General features: G+C 53.4%; 1 protein-coding gene and 1 long non-coding RNA gene across 5 annotated transcripts; one reads left to right on the plus strand and one right to left on the minus strand.

Annotated features, from left to right (window-relative positions):
• Nucleotides 1-356: 356 nt before the first annotated feature.
• On the minus strand, nucleotides 357-21,195 carry ZIC4 (Zic family member 4). Of its 4 annotated transcripts, none has more exons than XM_070493581.1 (5): nucleotides 20,342-21,195; nucleotides 16,618-16,702; nucleotides 10,067-10,684; nucleotides 5,254-5,572; nucleotides 357-3,155 (listed from the first exon to the last, which is right to left on the minus strand). In XM_070493581.1, coding segments are annotated over exons 2-5 (1,008 nt in total). In that variant the 5' UTR covers nucleotides 16,688-16,702; nucleotides 20,342-21,195; the 3' UTR covers nucleotides 357-3,154. The 4 variants fall into 4 exon arrangements, with proteins under 4 accessions (XP_070349682.1, XP_070349684.1, XP_014694018.2 ...); XM_070493583.1 differs by lacking the exon at nucleotides 20,342-21,195 and adding an exon at nucleotides 17,889-18,283; XM_014838532.3 differs by lacking the exon at nucleotides 20,342-21,195 and having other exon boundaries at nucleotides 16,618-17,813.
• Nucleotides 10,598-16,499, plus strand: LOC139041468 (uncharacterized). The gene is made up of 3 exons (XR_011496655.1): nucleotides 10,598-10,708; nucleotides 14,902-15,203; nucleotides 15,308-16,499. It is a non-coding gene; the product is annotated as an uncharacterized lncRNA (long non-coding RNA).
• Nucleotides 21,196-21,480: the final 285 nt, after the last annotated feature.

Raw genomic sequence — 21,480 nt, forward strand, 5'->3', positions numbered from 1 at the left:
AACTGCTAGGCTTTTTCTGGGAAGTCAGAGGTGGTTTGTGAGGGGGCGCGCCGTGACCGAGCCGCGGGAAGGCAGCCTTTCCCGGAAGACACTGAGAGCATCCTTTTCCCTTTTTCCCTTGCGTAATGGAAATCGGTTGATGAGTGCCAGTGTCACTGGGGTGAAATTGGGGGCGAGGGAGGTCTCCTCCACGATGGCCATTTTAGTGAGTCCTTCCTTTTTGCTGCGCTGAACTAGGCTTCAGAGATGTTTCTGTGAAGCCATGAAGGAAGGCAGGGAAGAGGACTGGATCCTGCGGGAGGGCCCCAAATTTCTCCCAGGATGACGGAGCAGTAACAGGACACTCAGATTCCGAGGAGGAAGGGAAACATCACACCATTTATTTCCAAAGAAAATAGCAAAATGGAGCTCCATGTACACAAAGGTCTTCGGAGGGGAAAAGAATCACAGATTTTATTCATTTTTACATATTTACAGCAAGATTAAACCACGGCTTTCAACTATGTTTTCATTCAACGATCACTTTCAGTCAAATATGTCACAACTTTTTCTTTCTTTCAAGTTAGTTCATAATTTAAGGATGCTAAGGGGACAGATAATAAATCACAAACAGTATGGGTAAAGAGGGTACCAAATAGTCTAAGGCTTCAGTCAGGCTTTTGTGTGTGTGTGAATTACGATTACAAAACACTTGCCTGTCTGTATAATTCACATTCATTGCAATCATTACATTTTCCCATAAATTAGCAATATAAACAAACATATGGGGACCTCTAGTAAACAAATAAAAATCAATATAAGAGACAACATTTTGTAGCAACTATAATAACAGCATGGGTTACAGCTTGGGGAAACTTCTTTACAAATCATTTAGTCAGCACACATGGGGTGGGGAGGCCAGAACATCCTTGTTTATTTAAACCACCTTTAAAACCACATCAAGAGATTCGGGGAAACCTGGCTAGGGAGGAAGTTTCTTTCCTGGGCACAATATAAAATGAAGAACTGCACATGGGGCTAGGAGGGGGGTGTTTGCATGCACTTTGGGGTCACTGTCTTGTAAACTGAACCTTCTGAACTTCAATTGCCAAGATTCTGAAGAAAACAGGAAATTATAAAAATGTCTCTCTCCCTGAAGCCACTCTTCTTTCTATTAATGGCAGAAAGGGCTTGCTGATTACTGCTAGTGGGAAGAAACACACAATGGGTCTATTTATAGCAGAGATTGTCTTTGAAGGCGCAGGAAATATTAACCATCGCTTGGCTGCATCCTGAGGTTCCAAGGATCCCAGGCAAGAATATTAGGAGTTTGAGAGGTCCCCAAAGGAGGCTCATCCAGGTGACCTGACTTGGACTGATTGAGTGCAGGCCAGTACAGAGAGAAACAGACACACAGTGTGGGCTTGAGGTATGTACCCTGTGCCTGCACCATTTCTGCGTTCTTTCCGCCATGTCCCAGAGCCTGTGCAAAGGGCCCCTCCACATCTGCACACCTCCACAGGCCCTGGACCTGATGTCTCTGCCTTGCTCTTGCTTTTTCCCTTAGCAGGACTTAACCGTAAAGTTATCAGCTAGTGTAGAGTGCATGTATTTTTTTTTCTTAAAGAAGTTTGATTTTATCTCTTTAGAAACGGTTTGAAACTACCGGGGAAGAGGGAGTTTGACAGAGAGGAGAACAAATCGCTGACAAAGAACCTTTTACGTTTCATCAGCGTTGTTAGGACGACAAACAGGAATGTCTCAGATAATAACTCCCACTTCAAAGATTTCTCAGCTCAATGGAAAGCGGACCATCCTTTTTATTCAACCACAAGGACTGGCACTAAAGAAGACTCCACTGTTTGATTTTTTTTGCCACCGTGTTTATTTTTCCCCTATTCACTGGGGTACTTGGATAAAATAAACAACAAGACAATTAAGGGAACATGGACTTCTAACTTTCCTGCCATCTTCCCTATCCCCCTGGCCTTGGGCTCTTGAGTTCATGCCCAGGGCCAGCCCAGGCCTGAAGGGTACCATACACCCCACCCTGGAGAGAAACAACTTTGGGGGGCTGCAAGAGACTTCTGGGAGAGAGGGGTAGAATGAGCTGCGCTGGGGGCCAGAGTGGAAATGTCCCAGAGGCACAGTCTGAACTCCCTAAACTCTTCCCGGGTGGCTCCCTTCCCCCCACCCCAAGCCTCCGCCCAGCTCGAGATGCAGAGAGGCACTTTGCACAATGCCGAGCTGGGGATGCTCATTTGTTAAGCTTCTGAGAATAACCCTAAAGTTATTTACTCCTGACCCTGGAGCCTTTTGGGGCGCAGTCAAGATGCACGGAGTCCGGCTCCTCCCTTTCCTGACGGCGTCCCCGGCGCCAAAGCGCCCCCGCTCCATCCGAGTGCGGGGAGAACCCCTAAACGCGGGCAAGGCGGGTCTTAGGGAGAAGAGTATACTGGAGCGCAGTGACAGTATTACAGGGCGTGAAAGCAAAGGTCAGCGCAAATGTATCTTAATAGAGTGTCTGCAGTGAAGTGTGCCGCCTTTGAAGCGGCCGCTCCCCGCGCGCATTTCCATGGCGAGCCTAACGCGGCATGCTGATGCACCGTCAAACTCACACTTTCAACCCCAAAACCAGACTCTTTGAACAACCCGAGCTTGATTAGACCTTTCTCCTTTTCTTTCCCCTCTTACAAACCATTTCCTCGCCTTTAGAAACTCGCCATCAAACCCAAATGCGCCCTCTGATCACCGCAGAAAGCAGAAACAAAGGGGGCTGAGCGGCGATTCAAGCGGCCCTTTTCTTCCCTCACATTATTATCCATTTTTATTATGATCGGGAACAAGTGCCCATTCGCGTGGGTTTTGTTTACCGGAAATTAAATGAAAATGATTTAGTCCGCGTCAAACAAAAATATATACTTGTATACACAAGAAAAAAGGCCTGTTAGACGTAAATATTATGTCCTTAATGAAAAGCCTGGACGGGCTCCAGGCTCGGCCTTTCAGGATTTCAGTGCGACTTGCCCATTGCCATAGAAATCCTAACTTACCATGAAGATGCACCGTGGCGAAGAAACATTGCTTTGTGAGCGGGCCCTTTGATGTCGCAGGCGCGAGATGCGGGCGCTCAGCTGCGCCGGCCGAGATTACCTTGCGAGCAACGCGGTGGACATCTGTAACAAGCAAATGAAAAATTAAAGGCGATTAGGGGCCGACCAAGCATTTTTATTTTATTTCATTTCATTATTTTGGATGGGGGTGGAAGGCAAAAGGGGGCCTAGAAATAGAAGAGAAAGAAAGAAATGAACCCTATTGAGGGAGGAGGGAATTTTTAAACATCGTCAGAGGAAGCAAGTTCCCCAGTTGCCCTCTGCACCTTGGCCATGGGGCGGATGCTTCCCGATGGGAACGAGTTGTTAGCTGCCGGCCGCCGGCCCTTGGCCAGGCGGCCTCTGGGCCCTATTGTAGTGGGGGCTGGGGAGGGGGGAGCTTGCAGTTCCCCTTTCACAAGGATGGATTCACTAAAGATGTATTTGGAAGATTCTGGGTTTTATTAGGGGTGTTGAAAACAGTCCTACTCCAGTTAGGACATTATTTGTCTGGCGGAAATGTGGGGCTGTGGGGCAGAAATGAGAACAACTCCCTAATGGTGTCTGAAGAAGAGAGAGCAGAAGAAAAGCCAGCGGAGTCGCAGGGCCAGGACTGGTTTGCTGGGCTCAGCTTTTAAAATGAAGTTCTTCAGGGGGGTCTCCTTAGGTGGGAACACCACATCCCTACTTATCTCCAAATTCTTGGAGGACTGATATGGGTCTGCCAAAGCTCTTTTTCCCCTTCTTCTCTCTATTTTTTCCTCCCCCCCCCCCTTCAAATCTTAGCAAGGATTGGGGCGGCCGCATCCTCCTTGCAGAGGGTGGCAGACTGGGAAACAGGCCCTGATTTTGTTTTGCTCCCTTGGCAACAATTGCAAAGACTTTCCTCTCCCCTGCCCCCAGGGTCTGGTTCTTTTTCTGGGGACTTAGGACCCAGCATATCAAATACATATTCAATCTAGACCCATTGGGTGTTTGCCTTTAAAACATTTATTATTGCATTTCATCTCTCTTGTTACCCCCCCTTTTCAAAAAAATAAGAACAATATTGTGCGACTTTTGACAAACACCATCGCAGAATTGAGGCGATTCATCCAGACACTGTCGCCTAGGCCGGCGCCCTTCCAACCCTGTGGAGGCCTCGATTCAGTGACGTCGTTGGCCCATTCTACACCCCCAGCGCCAAGCACCCACAAGACTCCACAGGCAGCGCCTCCACAAGGGTAGGGGGTGGGGAGAGGGTGACTGGTCCGGGGAGATGTCAGAGCGTCGAATTCTAAAGCCCCTCTAGCGCTCTTTTGTCTGTATTTCCTGTTGTTTGACCTCATCCCCTACCCCCAGTAAATGGTGTGTACGGAGCAGACAGAGTGGCAGACAGACGTCTCTGTGGGCTTGGGCCAGTCCCTGGGGGACCGGCATGTGGTCCCCAGGGAAAGGTGGTGAAATCCCGCTCCCTCTTAGCTGCCTTACAAAAGCGGTTGGAAAATTTGGGATCTGGGACTTGAGTATTTTTGTTTCAAAGGATAGCTGGGGAAGGGGGAAGTGTAAGGAGGAAAGGAGGAAGGAAATAGGAGGCATGATACCAGCTCAGGAATTCCCCCTGCCACTTTCGGCGATCGGAACTTCCGAGGATGCTCCGACTGGGAGCTGGGGAGAGAGCGGGGGTGGCAATCGGAGAGGCCATTTCCCTTCCTGTGATCCCCGAGAGCACGTCGTCTCACTTTTGCTGCCTGCATTTGCCAGGATTGCACAGAAACTCTCCTAATGTGTTTTTTTTTCCTCGTGCCTGTTTCTCTACTTTCTTTACCCCAACACTGGTTTCATGCTGCCGGTCTTGGCGTCTGTGGGTGCGTGGGGTGGGGGGAGTGCTAGGTGTGACTGTAGAATAAATATGGGTACCATATTTATATTTTAAAATAATGGACACTATCTCAGCATATTCAATGAGCTCTAACAACTATTAGTGGGGACCTTCCTCCTCCCTTCTTCCCTCTTTCCCTTCCTTCTTCCTCACCCTCACTTCTAGCCTCAATAACCCGGCACAGACTAGCAGTCTGTGTCCGCGGAATTAGCCACCACGGCAGCAGCCCTAATACCGGAGGCGGCGGTGGCGGCGACAGGGCCAAACGGTGGCGCCGGGCTCCGGGGCGCGGCGGGGGCTGCCGCGCCCTGACACACGTACCATTCGCTCAGGTCTGCGCCACGCGCCGCCACCGCCGCCGAGGAGGCCACCGGGGGCTCGCGGCCGAAGTCCGACGAGGGCGACACGAGGGCAGACGGCGTGGCCGAGTCGTAACCAGAGCTAGGCGGCGGCGGCGAGCGCCCGTGCACCTTCATGTGCTTACGCAGCGAGCTGGGGTGCGTGTAGCACTTGTCGCAGCCGCGCACTTTGCACGTGTATGGCTTGTCGCTCGTGTGCACGTGCGAGTGCTTCTTGCGGTCGCTGCTGTTGGCGAAGCGCCGCTCGCAGCCCTCGAACTCGCACCTGAAGGGCTTCTCCCCTGGCGGAGGCAAGGTAGAGACGTTAGTGCGCGGGGACCGCCCTCGCCCAAGCTCTCTTCCCATTTTTTGGAAAAGAACCACGAAAAGTTTTCAGAAACCTCTTTTGCTCGGCGCCTAAGGCCGGGCACCCTCTTCCCCAGCTCAGAGCGTGCCCCGTGAGCAACTCCTGCCCGCCTCCACCCCTCCCCCTCTCCCGTCTGAGCCTAGGGGGAGGGTCCGGAGGAGGAGCGACAAAGACTCCATCTTAGTCGAATTTCCATCCTAGAAAATCCTGATCCACTCAGGTTGTTTTCCTCCAAGTTCTCTCCGCTCGGAGCCAGAAGCACCTCTGCCCGGAGAATAAAATTGACTGAGGAGCTCGCATCTGCTCAATTTAAAGTTGTTCCAGCAAAACGTCTCTGCCCACTTCCGCCCAGCGGTCCATCCCGCAATACGCCCCATCCCGACCCAAATTGTTCCTAAAGTAGGTTTTGTGCAAACGCCAAGACGATGGAACAATTTCAGGTTGCGCAGCCGATGCACTCGGCATGTGCATAATGTGGATTCGTGCTGCAGAGAAAGGTATTCTGAGCAAGGATTCTCTTCAGAGGCGATTTTTTACGGGAAATGGAGCCCCCTCCCCCTTCCCTTCTACCCCCTGAGGGCAAACATTTAGCAGCATTCTTCGAATCTTGCCTAAACCGTGCGAAATCCCTCCAGATACGCGCGCCGGCAATAATATTTTATTACGCTGCTCCAGCGGCCTCCCGGAGACGCTGCCGCGGACAGCAGGCTCTCCCAGTCCCACCTGACTTGAGAGGTCGACGGGGCCTCCCAGACCACCCACGCCCAGCGGCCGGGCTCGCAGGCCTGAGCTTGCAACCGGCGCAGCAGGGTCCGCCCCGGCCGAGCCTAATCCAAGGCCTCTGCGGCAGTCGCACCCTTGAGCGCAGCGGCTGCGGGATGAGCGCAGCTGCTGCGGTCAGGCCAGGCCCAGCTCCTCGGTCCGGAGGGCAAGCGGGCAAGCTGGCAAGCGGGCAAGCGGGGTACATCTGCGAGGGACTCGGATCCGTGGTGCCATGCCGGATAGAGCCGCAGGAAGGCGCGAGCGCCCGTTAGGATGGAAATATCGGCCGAGGACCGAGCCCCAAGCAGGGAGCTCACCGCCGGCTGGATTCGCTGGAGTGTAGGGGAGGAAAGGATCCCAAGAACCCAGAAGCCCAGATTCCTGCTGGAGCTGCAGATGCTGAGGGAAGGAGGGGAGGAAGTGCTTTAGCGCTTTAAACAAGTGGATGACGCCGGGCGTCCTGGGTTGAGGGAACGGCTACCAGGCGTCTGGCTAAAGAGGCAGAGAGCACGGCTGGAGGATTGTTGCCTTTGTGCTCGCTTCTCCCGCCGCATCCAGGAAAGATGGGTGCTTTGGGGGCAGGTTTGAACGAACAAAGCCCCTGTTCCCGAGCCCTGCCGAGGCTGAGGCTGAGCCAGAGGTTTGCGCGCAACCCTCGCCTCCGCGCGGCAGCGGGTGGTAAGCCCAGGGCTCCGGCAGCCCGGCCGCTGCGTCCTCTCCCTGCAGGAATATGGCTAGTACAGTGGAACGCTGGACGGGCCTGGCATTTGCCATTTCCAGGACACTTGTACCATTTTATTTAAAAAAAAAAAATAGGAGAAAGATGCAGAATAAATCAGTGTTCCTTATTTGCCCCTCGTCTTCTCGCCTCTGATCCCCGTTAGCATCTGCAAAACTAAAACTTCTCTTCCTCCCTTCCTTCCTTCATTTCTTTCTAAAATCGCTTACAAGAACCAAGCAATTCAAGGCCTGCAAAAGAAAAGATTTGCTGAGAAGACAGAGAAAGAATGAAATTTGAGGTTGATCGCCCCTCCCAGATAATCCCCCTCCACACACACACACTTATCCCATCTTGTGAGCACCTCGTTGGACATTCACGTAAAACAGAAACAATGATTTCGTCCCAGGCGAGAAGCAGAGGCGAAAACTGCAGGGCACTGAAGGTGACACCGGCAGCCAGGAAGTTCCGAGGCCGCCGGGAGGCCGGGTGAGGCCGCGCCCCCGCGCCCTGCCGGCCTCTCCCCAGTGAGGAGGCGCCCGGGGCTCCCCGCCCGACAGTCACCCCCCCCCCCCAGCTCTCTCCCTCCCACCAGGTCTGGGCGCGGCGCCCTGGGTGGGGGGGTGGATCCAGGGCCCTGCAGCCCTCGCTTTGTGGCCTGGGCTGGGACTGGGTCGCGAAGGGCCCAGAGTGTCCTCTCAGGGTCTCCGCCGCCAGCAGAGGCCTACTGCCCGGTCCCGCGCCGCCCCCGCCGGACGAAGTTCGCCCGCGCAGGCAGTCCGGCGAGCGCCATTTTCTCGCACTTGTGGCTGGCCCGGGTCGTCCGAGCATCTCGGCCCCGGCGCGGTCTCTCCACCTCTGCCTCCATCCCCAGCCCTGACTCTCTACCGACTGCCCGGGAAGGCGTGCGAGCCCCTAGCCGGGGGAGGGGGGCCGGGGAGGGCGTGGGGCGGCGGGGTCGGGCCGGAGCGCGGCTCTCGCGCACGCACCATTGTTCGGGCTGGCTGCAACCGCTCCAGGGCGAGCCCTTCGGCGGGGCTCGGGGTTCGGGGCTCGGGGCGGCTGCCTCCGGAGCCAGGCCCCGAATTCAGATCCGGGAGAATCTCAACTCCTGAGAAATCAGCTCTTCTTCGCCTCTTCTGCGACTCGAGGAAATGAAACGCCATTAATATTTGAAAAGGCAATTATTTTCCTGTTGAATCGAGAACTGTCTTCATGAATAATTTGTAGTGAGGTCTATTGCCATTTGAGAAACATTTTGTTGGTGTTTTTCCCCCTCTTTTCATTACTTAGGAGGGGGACTTGGAGGGAAACGCAGGAGCAGGCGAGGCTCTGTAGATTTTTTTTTTTTTTTTTTTTTGAACTACAGCGATCACGAATCGGGCCTACCAGCAGAAAGGACGCGCTGCTGCGAATTCTGTCTTGAATAGACGCAAACCTGAGCCAGGCCGGCGCGCTGAACTTGCTTCTCTGCTGTAGGTCGATTGCACTAAGAATTTAACCATTTTCTGCTTCACGGACTTCAAACAGTAGGCCGGCAAAGAGCAGTAAAAGTTTGTTTGTTTAAAACTCCCCTGTCATTAAAAATGAGTTCCTTCTCTGGCTCAGCACTGCGCGTTTACCTTCCGGGTGCGGGCCGCCAGCTCCCGGAGCAGCGGGCCCGCGGGCGGCGGTCAGGGTCTCCCTTACCGCCCCCGCCCCGGGGAAAACTCACAGGGCGGGAGGGGCCTCTGGAAAGGGTGGAGGGATCCTGGAAATAGCTCCGGAAAACTGTTCATTTCCAGACGTGCTCTGGAAATAAAGTAAGAGATTAAAAGTGGGCTTTGGCCTGGCCTCCGCGTGTGCCAGAGTCCTGGACCGGGACCTTCCCCAAGACTGCAGGGTTTGGGGGAGAAGATGGGAGTTGGGAGGTTTCCCGGGCAATTCCAGCCTGGGGGTGTTCTTTGACTCTAATAATTGCTGATGTTTCCGCCAAGAATAGACGGAAGGCAGAGCGCCAGGGAGTAGCAGTGAGGTACCAAGCTGGAACTTGTTTTATACTGTCCTCTCCGCACCGGTCTCCTTCTCCCACCCCCAAAATGGAGGAGCGGAGATGGTGACTTCTTAAACTTGGAGGGAGTGGGGGTGAAAAAACCCTAGGTCAGGAGAGTGCAAACATCGGCTGCTAAACTAATTAATGTAACTTCACAGGCTGTTCTGGGAAGTGTGAAAACTTTCCCCGTGCAATTGCATTAATTAGAGATGCTTCTGGCCAGAGGAGTTCAACTTTGCAGGCTCTTGTGTGGGCTCCTTTTCTTTCTGTTAACTAGAACTAACAGATGTGGTTGACACATGTCCCCATTTCACTTAACAGCTCGGTAAATGACATTTAAGGCGGATGAGTCTCCTTGGGTCTCTGCTAAAGCAAAAGGGAGGGTTTGTCAAATGTCCCAAGTGTGAGGTCACCAAGGATCCAAAACAGGGCCAAAGTTAGCCCATGAGACCCTAAATCCTGAAGAAGGCGCCAAGGGCCTGATGACCCCTCCGTTCAGCTTGCAGTCGGGTTGTCAGGTTGACCTGCGGAAGAGTACTTGCCGCACGATTCCAAAGGGACCAGGAAAAATTAAATTGTTCCTATGTCTTTACGACTTTGGGGAACAGTGCCGTTTTAAATACCTTAAAATCAAACTCAGTGAGCAAGGAGAACATATTTGCACACACAGACCCAAACATGTTCATTCGCCCCCCACCAGAGCAGAAATCTTGCACTATCCTCCCCACACACAGCCTCCAGAAACTTCTCTGATTCTAATAGAAGGACATAATTAATATTTTATGGACTTTGCTGGTGGAAACGCAAAATATCCCCTCTCCCCCCATGGAACTTGAGGAAATCTAGCCCCGAGGACCCGGAACAGGCCGCCTGCTTCCCCAGAGGGTTCGCACAGACAGACAGTGCCGAATACTGACCTGTGTGAGTTCTTTTGTGTATTTTGAGATTTTCTGATCTAGCAAAGACCTTCCCACACCCCGGGAAAGGACAGGGGAAGGGCTTCTCGCCCGTGTGCACGCGGATGTGATTTACAAGTTTGTATTTGGCTTTAAAGGGCTTGCCCTGGCGCGGACACTCCTCCCAGAAGCAGATGTGGTTGGCCTGCTCCGGGCCGCCGACGTGCTCCACGGTGACGTGCGTGACCAGCTCGTGCATCGTGCTGAAAGTTTTGGAGCAGAGGCGCGGGGGTGCGGGGCCGTCGGCTGCCAGCCACTTGCAGATGAGCTCTTGCTTGATGGGCTGGCGCATGTAGCGGAAGAAGGCGCCGGGACCGTGGGGCGCGGCGAGGTTCACGGTCAGGTTCATGCCCCCATAGCTGTGCAGGGCCGCGGCAGCTGCCAGGGCGTCGCTGCGGGCCACGGGTCCCGGCGCGAAGGGTTCAGGCCTAGCGTACATGTCTCCGGGGAGCCCCAGACGCAGGAGTCCGTTCAAAGTGCCGCTGGGGGAGGCCTGGGGAGGCTGCTCGTGAAGGCCCGGGAACACCGAGGGGCTGGAGGCGGCAGCGAGCTGGGGGCCATGGTGTCCGGAGCTGCTACCTGTTGTCGAGACAAATAGCGCACGTGAGAACGGGTGACCTGGGCTGAGCGTTCCACCGGGCCCCGGGGGGCAAGCCCAGCCCAGCCACACCACGGCCTCTGCCGTCAGCGCGGGGACTTGGAGCCGGCCAGCGGCGGCTGCGAACCGGGCGGACAGCGCGAGGCCAAGCGCCTCCACCGCGGTCGGCCTGGACAGCTGTTTGGTAGAGCCCCCTGACGCCCCATGAGCGGCAGAGGGACGGTGACAGCGGGGCAGGTGGAAGGGACAGTGGCGTGCGCAGTGCTGAGTCTGTGGGTTGCTGGGGGCCCCCGGGTTCTGCTTCCGTGGGGTCCGACCTGCGCCCCGAGCGCACTTCGGGGGCCCACTCCCCGGGGCTCTACGGGATGCAGCGCCCTGCCTGGGAGCGGAGGAGAGGGAAGTGGTGATGTTGAAGGTGGTGGTGGGACTGAGGTGCCCCAGCCATCTATATGAATTTCAGCGCCCAGCTCCACTGGGAGAGGGCGGCCTTCTGCATCCCGGCCGGGGCTCCCTAGGTCGGGCCGCTCACGCCACCGTCACCTGACAGCCGGAAGGGGATAGAACAACCACAAAAAAACTTCTGCAAAGTTGGGGGGTTTTCCCCCTCAAATTTTGGGTTGTGACTGTTTTTTCCTCCCTCTTTCTCGGTCTTTAATGACGACTTGAAATCCCTTACACTACAGAGGCAGCAGCGGGGCGCGTAAGGAAGTGAATAGAGATTTGGGGCCGTGGCCCGGGCCCGCCGAGAGGGACAATCGCCTAGGTCGCCCATTGGCCCGCGGCCGGGCCCGACGTCAGCGATGACAGGTCCCGCTGCACGCGGATACACACACACACACACACTCACAACTGCTCCCGCTCCCTCCCTGCCCCCCCCCCCCCCCCCCCCCCCCGCATCTCACGCTTCTACTGCCCATGCGCTCTGACCCGGGCATCGATTCTTTTCTCTCCTCTGGAGCCCCCTCCCCCTCCTCTCCCGAAAGCTGGGAAGCACTGCTCTGCCTCGCTACTCCTGGAAGGGAGCCGGCCTGGGGTTTGCCTCCTTTCACCCCGACTTTTGGGGAGGGGGCGTTGCGCTGCACGTGATGTCCTCCGGGCAGCCCTACTGGGACTGACGGAGCACCCGGCTCGCGGGGCCGGCGGCCTGCTTCCGCAGTCTGTCCCGGGAGCCAGGAGGCGGTGAGGGCCGGGATCCAGGGAGGAAAGGCGGCTGCAGACTAGGCGGCCGGGAGCGGGCGAACTCCTATGCTCCTAGGCTGGCGGCGCTTGAGCCTGATTTTTTTCTCGCTTTCTCCGAAATTTCTCGCGTCCCTCATCTCTCTCTCTCTCTCTCTCTCTCCCAGTTCCCCAAACCCCTGACCACACTTCGCCTTCCTACTTGGAGTCTTTCTTCTCCCCTCCCCCTCTCCCTTCTCCCGACTCCATTCTTCCCACTCAGCCTTGCCGGCCCCTCCTCCCGGGTGACTGGCGCTCTCAGAGACGCGCGAACCCGGAATCCGGCCCTGCCCGGAGCCTGGAGTGAGCCGGCGGCGGTGATGACCGGGGAGAGGCTGGCCTCGAACCCACAGCGCCCTCCTGAAAGGGGCTAGGAATCCTCCCCGCCGCCGATCACACAGACCCGCCGGCCGGCTGGCCAAAGAAACAAAGGCGAGGGGCGCGCAGCTCGGAGGAGAGGTCCTCGCCCCCGGCTCTCCCTCTGTCAATCTGCGGTCTGGGGCTCTGGACCATGCCGCCAGAGCCTCTGGGAAAGGGGACCCGGGGATCTCTTCCACGTTCAGCTCCGAGCCACTTGTTGTCAGCGGCCCGAGGCTCTGCCTCCTCGCTTGCCTTCAGGGCTTTGAGAACAGTGGACGCGGCGTCTCCCGCCCAGGCAGAGAGAGGGACTGCGGGCCCATGGCCTCCTCTCTCGGGACGCCCTCCTGGACTGAGGGTTCCACCGTCTTGAGGCAGGGGTCGGCCGGTGCAAAAACCCTTCAGTTCTGGCCCAGCTGAGTGTGGCATAAACGGGGGAGTGTCCTTTGTTTGCGCGGACCGGCCAGGGCCAGCTGCACCGCCTGGCGATTTAAAGGACCGCTCGCCCTGACGCCTGCCTTGCTGTCTCTAGCCGAAAATGCCAACCTAAGTGCTTGGGCCTCCCTGGCGGCCATAGAAAGCGTCCCCAAGGCAGAGAAAGGCTTGGCTTTTTGACAGAATTTTAAGGATTGAGTAAAAGACCCCGTACCCATAGCAGAGGTGAGAAGTTTGAACAGATTACTAGATCTCTGACTCGGAACTGACTGAGTTGCCCCACCCACCCCCAGCACCAAGGACTGTTATTGCACATTTCTCTGTGGATAAATAAGGGTTTATTTGAAATTTTAAAAAATAATTAGTGGTTGGCAGATTCTTTGAGAGTTTTTTCATTTAATGCATTGTTCCCCTCTCGGGGCGCATCTTATCCTGGGATTAACTTCCACAACAATATCCCTCAGCTTTGACAAGTCCGGGTCTTTCTGCTTCTCCCGCAGAAGAGCTTAAGCAATGCTACCAATAGATGCTACCTTAGCATTAAAAGAAAAAAAAAGTTGAAGGAGAGCATTTGACCCCCGAACCCCTTCTGCTCTGGGAACCAAGGGCTTGCACACCACAGTGCTGAGACTAGATGTTGAGGCTTGGTCTCATTTCCTTGCTTTTACTCTCTCTCACCCTCACTTTCTGGGATCTGTCCACAGGCACCTCCTCCCTGGTCTCTGGCCCTGTCTTCCTTCAGGGAAGCAAGGCCAGCCCCGGTCTCTAGCAGTGTGTTCCCACATCTCAGTGAGTGGTTTCAAGGCTCCCCACTGTGCAGGTGTCTGTTGAATGATACAGTTGTCTAGGCAAGTCTGGGTTGAACCCATGAAGGGCTCTGTAACAAAAACTACAAGCAAAACCCAAAATGAGTGTGTTCATCCCTGGGACCCTTTGCCCAGCTGTTTCTCCTCAACAACCCTTAACAGAGAGCTCAGTCAGCTCCTCCTGGAGTGCCTAAGTGCAGGGGCACTTCTGCAGTTGTACAGCAATTAAAACATTTTCTTTCCCACCTGAACCTAGGTGATCTACAACCTACTGTTCAGGATATTTGTCAAACTCACCATACACTTTGGCTTCCATTAGAAGTCTGATTTGTACAAAAATGGAACCCTTAATATACATACATACTGTGACTCCACCTGCATCGAAATCTTTGAATGACAGTATGGAATAAAGGTATTTAAGTTGTTTTGGGCTGTGGGCCCTTTTGGAAGCCTGGTGAAGCCTGTAAACTCTAATAGTCCTCTGTTTGTTGCCCGTACTTATAATAGAAGAAAAGTATAATTTTCGACTAGAAGGTGATGAAAAATAAAGATGCAATTTTCTTCCCATCCTAGTTCGTGAACCCCCTAAATTCTAAGCACTGACTCCGTGGACTCCAGGGATATGAAGCAGAGCTTTTGTACACAGAGACTGTTTGTACACTACACACTCTCTCTTACTAACTTTACCCTTGAAAAGCTTTGAACATGTGCATGGCTTTTTGTGCCAACAGCAAAAGGGCAGCTACATCTGATTCAGCCAAATTCGCGGACAGTAACCTGGCCCCGTGGAGCTCCTTCCCAGATGCAGCCTTCTCTTGAAGCACTGAAAACATCTGAACCCATCATGGGTAGATGCTTCTTGAGTAGCCAGGGGTCACTCAACCTGTTGGTCACTAGGGTTGCCTGATGCTCACAAGTTCCTTGGAGCCACATGGTTCACACTCGGGTTGTCTAAACACAGCAATGGGACCAGGCATGCTCCCAGAGGGCCATTTCCCGAGGGACAGAAATAGGAAAAAAAAAAAAATCCCTTTCACCCACAAATGTTTATAGACAGGGAACTTGGGGCAATTACACAAGAGTTTTCAAGGCATTCTCTGAAATAAGCTCCAAAGCAGTATCCAGCTAACCACACATGTCAGGGAGGCATACTTTAGTCTTCAGAGCCACCCCTTTGAGTCTCTCAGTGCCCAGGTAGCAAGGTCACTGACTATTGGTTGGGCAGGCTGAGGAGCGGTATTCCTCAGTGGTGCTCAGAATTTTTCTTTCAGAAAGTTATCCAACCACACTTATCCCCAGTATCAAATGCTTGGCTGGAGCACTCTATTCCTGACCTTGTTGGGGGTTATAGCATTGTTGAGTCTACTTTCCTGCTTGAATTGCAGAAAGAAGAAACATTCTGCAGCCCAGAGATCTTCAGCAGAGGTCAAAGAAGCAGTGGGGGCTTTCCTGGGGGCCTCTGTGGAGCAGTTCCACCACCAGACCTCAAACATCTCTCCAGGCCCAGAATCCTGGCCCCAGCACCTTCATTTACCCCCGCCAGGCCACAACCACAGTACAAACTAAAGTGATTTTCTGGTCCTGCTGTATAGAAATACATATGGTGGCCCTACCATCTGCCAGAGGTCCTCACATCACTGGCCCAAGTGGGCGGATATCTGACCTCTCTCCCTTGGAAAGGAAAGAAGTGTGTGTGTGTGTTGGGGGGGGGGGGGAACTTCAGATCAATAGCTAGGATATTTTTACATTTTGATCTTTTAAACAATGCTCAATGATGATTATCTGTTGCAGGTTATGCCCAGAGCAGGATCCTCGGAGATGAGGGCCACTGCACAGAGCCTGGCCAAACACAAGCCTTGTTCCCTGAGGGTTCTGCATCTAGATCTGCAGTCACTTGTTCAATCTTTTCTTCCCTGTTTCTGGCCAGGTTACCACCCTAAAACAAGGGGCAAATCTGTTCATAGGCTATCCACAGACAGACTTCAGATTCCTGCAGTGAGAGGCTGTCTCCAGTCTTATGAAAAAAATAGTAATCACTTAAGCCCCAGGAGCCCACCGTATGTCCAAGCCCAAATTGTACAAAGAAGATGAGATCTCTCAAGATTTTGGAGATAAAGGAGGCTAGTCTTACCCTCTGCTACGGAAGTTTGGGCTTTAATCATTGTTAATGAAATGGAGTATGAAAGAAAACATACTGGCATAGAATTTAATTTCCAAGTAACAGTTCTGCAAAACATCTTTTGACGAAAGATTAAGAAACATGGCTAAAGCATCTTCCGGAACAGCACTGAGGAATTAAAACAACTGAATTTACATAATAACCACATCTCTCTTGAGAATTCTGCCATCAAATCATCCCAAAATAATAGAAGAGAGCCATTCCCTGAGTTGTCCATTTAACTTTTGTTCAGAAGGTTGCCTTTCCTGTCAACAAGGGAATACCTTAGAGGCAACCGGCAGCTGGTGGTGTAGTTGAAATGAGGGAAACTAGACGCCTGGAAGGGGAAACACCCAACCCTAAATCATATGCTTATTCTAAATGGAATATTAAATTAAATTCTTCACAATGAAGGTATTCCTGACAGAGCGGCTGTCAGTCACTCCTTGTTCAGACACCACATTGTGGGAACGTCGTTGCCGCCACATTGCAGAAGGCTGGTGTCCCTGGTAAAGATGATGCATATCATGTAAACCCCATCACCAAGATCAAAGTCTGCTCCTTTCATGGAAGCCAATACATGTCAAACCTCATTCCAATCAAATCGTCCGGAAATGAATTCAAGATGAATATGTCATAGAGTAATGTGACAGTGGAACTACAAAAGGTCAGGGGTGGTTGTTTCAATGAGAGAGTCGTCAAATATTAATTCTAGAATGTCTAGATGAGTAGGCATTGAGGGGGATTAGCCGGCTGCTGGTGGGACTTGGGTCGCTGATTCGTGTGCAAATGCATCAAATGCCAAGGTGTTGTTCTAAGTTTCATCGAAACTCTGGAAACATCCCTAAATCCACAACCCAACATAACCAGCAGACAAAACAGAACTTCCTACTTAAACACACAACTGCAGGAAAGCAACATTCACGAGAGGATTTTGACTTACTTGACTCTTTCAGGGAGTTTCGGTAAAGCCGTAATCGTTTCCTCATCACCAAGGAAGTCTTGTATCTCATTTTCTGACTTTGAACCTGTTTGAGAAGAAAAGAGGGATAGTGCCCAGTTAAACAATTCCATACATGTCTGTATGGTAAGATCATGTGGCCAGAGTGTACGAGGAGGAAAGGTGTCGGTCTGAAGAATCCTTCAGTCTGTCTTTGACCATTTTCAAATCTGGAAGTGAAAGAAAAGGACTGTGCTAGAGCTACCCATGTTTATTGCAAAACAATATATCCTTGGTGATAAAAAAAATTATTGAAAATCAACATTTCCCAACTAGACTTTTATCTGAACTCATTTGTTGATCCCCTTGCAGGTACAATTAAGCACCCTTTCAGTCAGTCAGTGTTCAAACATCTCTAACTTCTAGAATTTGAATTTACTGTGGGAGATGCCCCCATTATTCTCTTTAAGTTTATTAACCAAGTTCAGTGAGATGTAATGGGGAAGGCAGGGTGCCCTCTGGGAGGATAGCAGGTTAAAAATGGAGTTGTAAGTGTTGGAAGTGAGGGGAGAGGAATTTCTTTACAGAATTATAGATCCTGTTCCACCCATAGTGGTGTGGAATCTGTAACCCTCACATGGCTTCCACCTAGAAACCCATTTGAAAGCCATCACTGGTTGATTTTTCAAAGTTAATACAAAATTCATCAGATAAGGGGAAAAAAGTATCATTCCTATCATCTGGTCCTGGCTGTTCCCATTTCTTAATTAAAAAGGTCAGAAATACCTCCCCCCCAAATATTTGCATTCCTTATCCGGTTCACTCTGAGGATACAGCTGTAAGCCTTTGGCATCCTAAAGCTTGAAACCCGTCCTGGGGACCTCTGCATCTGTCAGTCGAGGCTAACGGCAGTGGAGCAGCCAAACACAGGCGATCCACCCAGCCCCAACCCTCAGTTTAGCCTAGAAAGACAAACAGTCATTGAAAGGTCTCAGGCTGGACAAACACAGGAGCCCTCTGTCAATGAGAACGTCTGCCTGCCTTGACACTCCAGCCCACAGAACAAGCGGGTGTTTAACTTGTTGAACCACAGGCCAGATCCAAGTGGGGCTCTGCTATCTCAAAGGCTTTCCAGTTCTCTATGCGCAAAGATCACTTTCTCTCTCCCTCAACCCCCAACCCAGGATTGAACTAGCTTGGGGTTTTTCACCCTTCCCTCTCCCTTCTTTGCTAGGTCTAAGCCTGAGGGGTGGAGTAGGGTGGGGTAGACTCACCTTTTCCCAGAGGATTTTACTTATTTTCAATTCTTTCTAACCAAAAGGCATCTGTCCCCAAAGGAAATAAGTTCTTTCCCGCACAAATCAGGAAAGAAAGGAGGCCCAACTTTGCATTCCTACAGAAGGCGGCATGCTGGGCGTCCTCGCTCTAAAATTTCCTCATGGCAGGATGTCTGGCACGGGAAAAGTCCTGGTTGGTTGGAACTAATAGAATTTACTTTTTTGCTTCGGAGGGAAATGAGTGTGAGTTTCCCTAGAGAATTCTGTCCACCCACAATGCTGCCCAAGCCCTCCCTTTAAGAGGCCTGGGTCACTTCTACCCCCAGGTCCTGGCAGTCTTTTGTGCATTACAAACCCACAGGCGAGCAAACAAATGTTGCAGAGGCTGGACTTCGGCGGGCAACTGGGACCTTAAACTGCCCTCTGTAGCAGCTCTATCACGAGCTGGTGCAGGGAACCAGGGTAAATATCTTCTCCTTTGGTTCAAACTCTGACCCCACTTTGCAAGCCAGTCATCTCGCTGAAGGAGGGGTGAGAGAATTTGGGAGCAGTCCCTGGGCCCCTGGACCTGAGATCCCTACCAACCCAGGAATATAAAAGCCCCGAAAAATGCTGGGCTTGGTTTTCCCTAAATGATAGCTTCAGACTTGTCTCCTCACACCAGCCACGGCCACTGAATCACCGGGCAGGAGCACAATCTGGAGACTCATTGGAATCTGCCTTCCTCCCCACACCTTGAGAAGAGGAAAGGGTGCCAGCGAGCCCGGGGAATTGATCGCGCTGGGAGAGAGCCAAGAAGGTGGGCCGGTGGGTACATGCAAAAGGGACCATTTTTCTTTGGGGGAACACCCAGGCTGAATGTTGTGGGGTCACCCTAGCCAGGGCAGGCCTGCCCAAGGTCAGAGGTCACCTGTATCCTGCTTCCAAAGCCAGCAACTTCAGTCACCAAGCCGTCAAGGCTGCTGCACACGGATTAACCCGCAGGCCCGCCGGCAAGGGCATGCCCGCCTCCAGGCCACGGCCCAGGCGGGTGTGGAGCAGAGGCCCTGCAGGCTTCTTGGAGTTCCCAAGCTAAAGCCCAAACTACTCCTGGCCTCTGCCGGTGGCCTGCTGTTGCCAGCTACCCCCGGTAGCTCCCTGGCTCCCCTCCGTCGGGCCCTCAAGCACCAGGATATTGAGCTGCGAGCTGGGTTGTGCCCTGGCCTTTTCTCATTCTTCTGTTCCCTTGAGGGAAGAGCTGGGTTCCCCCAGATGCGGCTGAAGGCTGGGTGACCTCCGTGTGCCCAGAGCAGGGTCTGTGTTAGTGGGTGGGTCTCCTGAAGGACCAGCCTGGACATTTAACCCTCCCTTTAAACCACACACTCCCCAACCTCCCAGCAGCTAGATAGAGGAAGGGAAGGTGGTGCCTCTTCTGTGTCCCTCGGAGGCCAAGTAGTCGGAATGTAGGGAGAAATATGACCTTGGAATCCAAAGGGAATTTCCTGCAGACGGTGCAGGCCAAGGGGCAGCCCTCGAACGCCCCTTCTCCATTCCTCAGACCTCACTGGCTCCCAGCTGTCCCCATGGACCATTCATCAACCCCAACCTTTGCGGTCAAGCCTTTGAGGCAGTCCTAGCTTTCCTTCACAGCCTGACTCTGTTCCTGCCTCACTGCCCCCTAATTTCCAGTGCCCCTGGTTGTTTAGGGTAGTGCCCAGAACCCTCGGCGACTGCGGCCTGCTCCCGGAGAGCTAGTTGTAGCCCTCATTCTCATCCTGGAGAAAGGAAACCAAGTCCCGAACGCGCGGCCGGCCGCGCGCAGAGAGCAGATCCTAGCGGTCAGCTGCCTGAGGCAGGACCAGGATGCGCCAGGGCGAGAACCGGACCGCGGCTGACCCAGCCAGCATCCGCCGTCAGGTTAGGGTGAAGTTCCATCATCTTGAGGCCGGCCGGCTAACTTGGCTCCTTTGGCCCTCGGGAGGGGAAGCCGAGTCCCTCTCTGCCATCCTTGTGGGGGCAGGGAGCCTGTAAGGGCCCCTCCGGGAGCGGGCTCCGCTCACTCGGCGCGAGGGAAGCTCTGGGCCACGACTCCCCTTCTTGTGCCCTCGGTGAGACACCCAGGCAATTTACAAGGAGGGGTGAGAAGGCGGGAGGGCAAGAAGTTACTCTTGGTCCCTGTGCCAGTGGGAGGCCCATTCGTCCCCCTAGTCCCCCCCCCCCCCCCCCACCCCGGGAAGAAGGGATGGACTCATGCCGCTGGGCGGAAGGGCCCCCTCCTCCCCTCAGAGTCAGTGGGGTGGGGCCTATACCCACGGTTGGGGGGCTAATGGGGGAGGGGATGGGGGAGAAAGTCTAGCTGGGCTTCTTCTCCCAGTGGGGTTTGGGTGCCAATGGCCCCGATAAAGGCGCTTGCTACCCGGCTGCCGGGGGTCCAGGTCCCGTCTGCCTGCCCCCTGGACTCACGCACTTACCCCGCTCCACCTGTTGCCGGGATCGCCTCATTTCTGCACATCACTTTGGGGTGGCTGAGGGGGGACCACAAACCCCTCCAAGCCTCTCTTTTGTGGTTCCAGCGAGGCGGTCATCCTTCATTTCTCCTTTTCCAGCTTTCGGGAAGCAGTTAGGGAATGTATGATGAAGCAGAAATGAGCCGTCAGGATGATATTTTAATGGCTTATATGTCACGTTGGTGCATGTGGCTTTGAACTGGAGCCGCTTGCATTTCCTGCAGAGAGCGCCGCAAATCCCACTTGATAACTTCTACAACCCACAACTTTTTTTTTTTTTTCTCACATTCACTCTTACCCTGTATATTTGGACGCGTTTCCTAAAAATACCCTCTTGTCAACGTCCCCCTTGGATTTTCCACGGACTGGAGAGGAGAAGACTGACTTTTCTTTTTTGAAGAATTTTTTTCCCCTCTCCCCCGCCCAACGGCTACCCTCCCCCCGCAGGTCCCTCCCTTGTTTTTTTGAAAGGCAGGCGAGGTGGGTTCGATATTTGTTCTCCCTAGTGAGAGTACTACAGCCTCCAGAGCAAACTTCTCCTCGCAGATCAGGTTTTTACAACTGCAGCGGAGGCAGGATCCAACTTTCCCTTGTATGCGGCAGACAAGATTCTGAGTGGCGCGGATATGTCTTTTTTGAACAAAGTGTATAATAGGTTTTTGAAAACCCACCCCTCAAGCCCCAGCCCTTACCCTTCATCCCCATCCTGATTTCACTCAAAGTTGGCGGGTAAGGCTGGGCTGCTCCACTCAGACTTGTTGCTGGGGACAGAACATTTGATGTTTTTTCTTTCTCAAATTTCTATTTCCCAGTACAACAAGCGCAAATTCTCGGCCAGGTCCCTTCAGATACCGGGAAACCATCCCAGATACACAAGCCGAGTTCTGAGCTGGGGAGAGCCCAGGGAAACGGCAGCTCAGCTCGCCAACCCCAAGCTAGAATCTAGCCGATGAAAAGACCAGAAAACCAGAAAGGCGAGGAGCGGCCGCCGCTGACCCTGCCTTCCTCCAGCCTGTGCAGCCGGCGCGGGCGACCGGGCAAAAAAATATTCATTTTCATTTTCCTCTCTCCCGGGCACTGGTGAGTTTCCTAACGGGGCCGCC

Source organism: Equus asinus, chromosome 21 (genome assembly GCF_041296235.1).
Source record: "Equus asinus isolate D_3611 breed Donkey chromosome 21, EquAss-T2T_v2, whole genome shotgun sequence".
Lineage (NCBI taxonomy): Eukaryota > Metazoa > Chordata > Mammalia > Perissodactyla > Equidae > Equus > Equus asinus.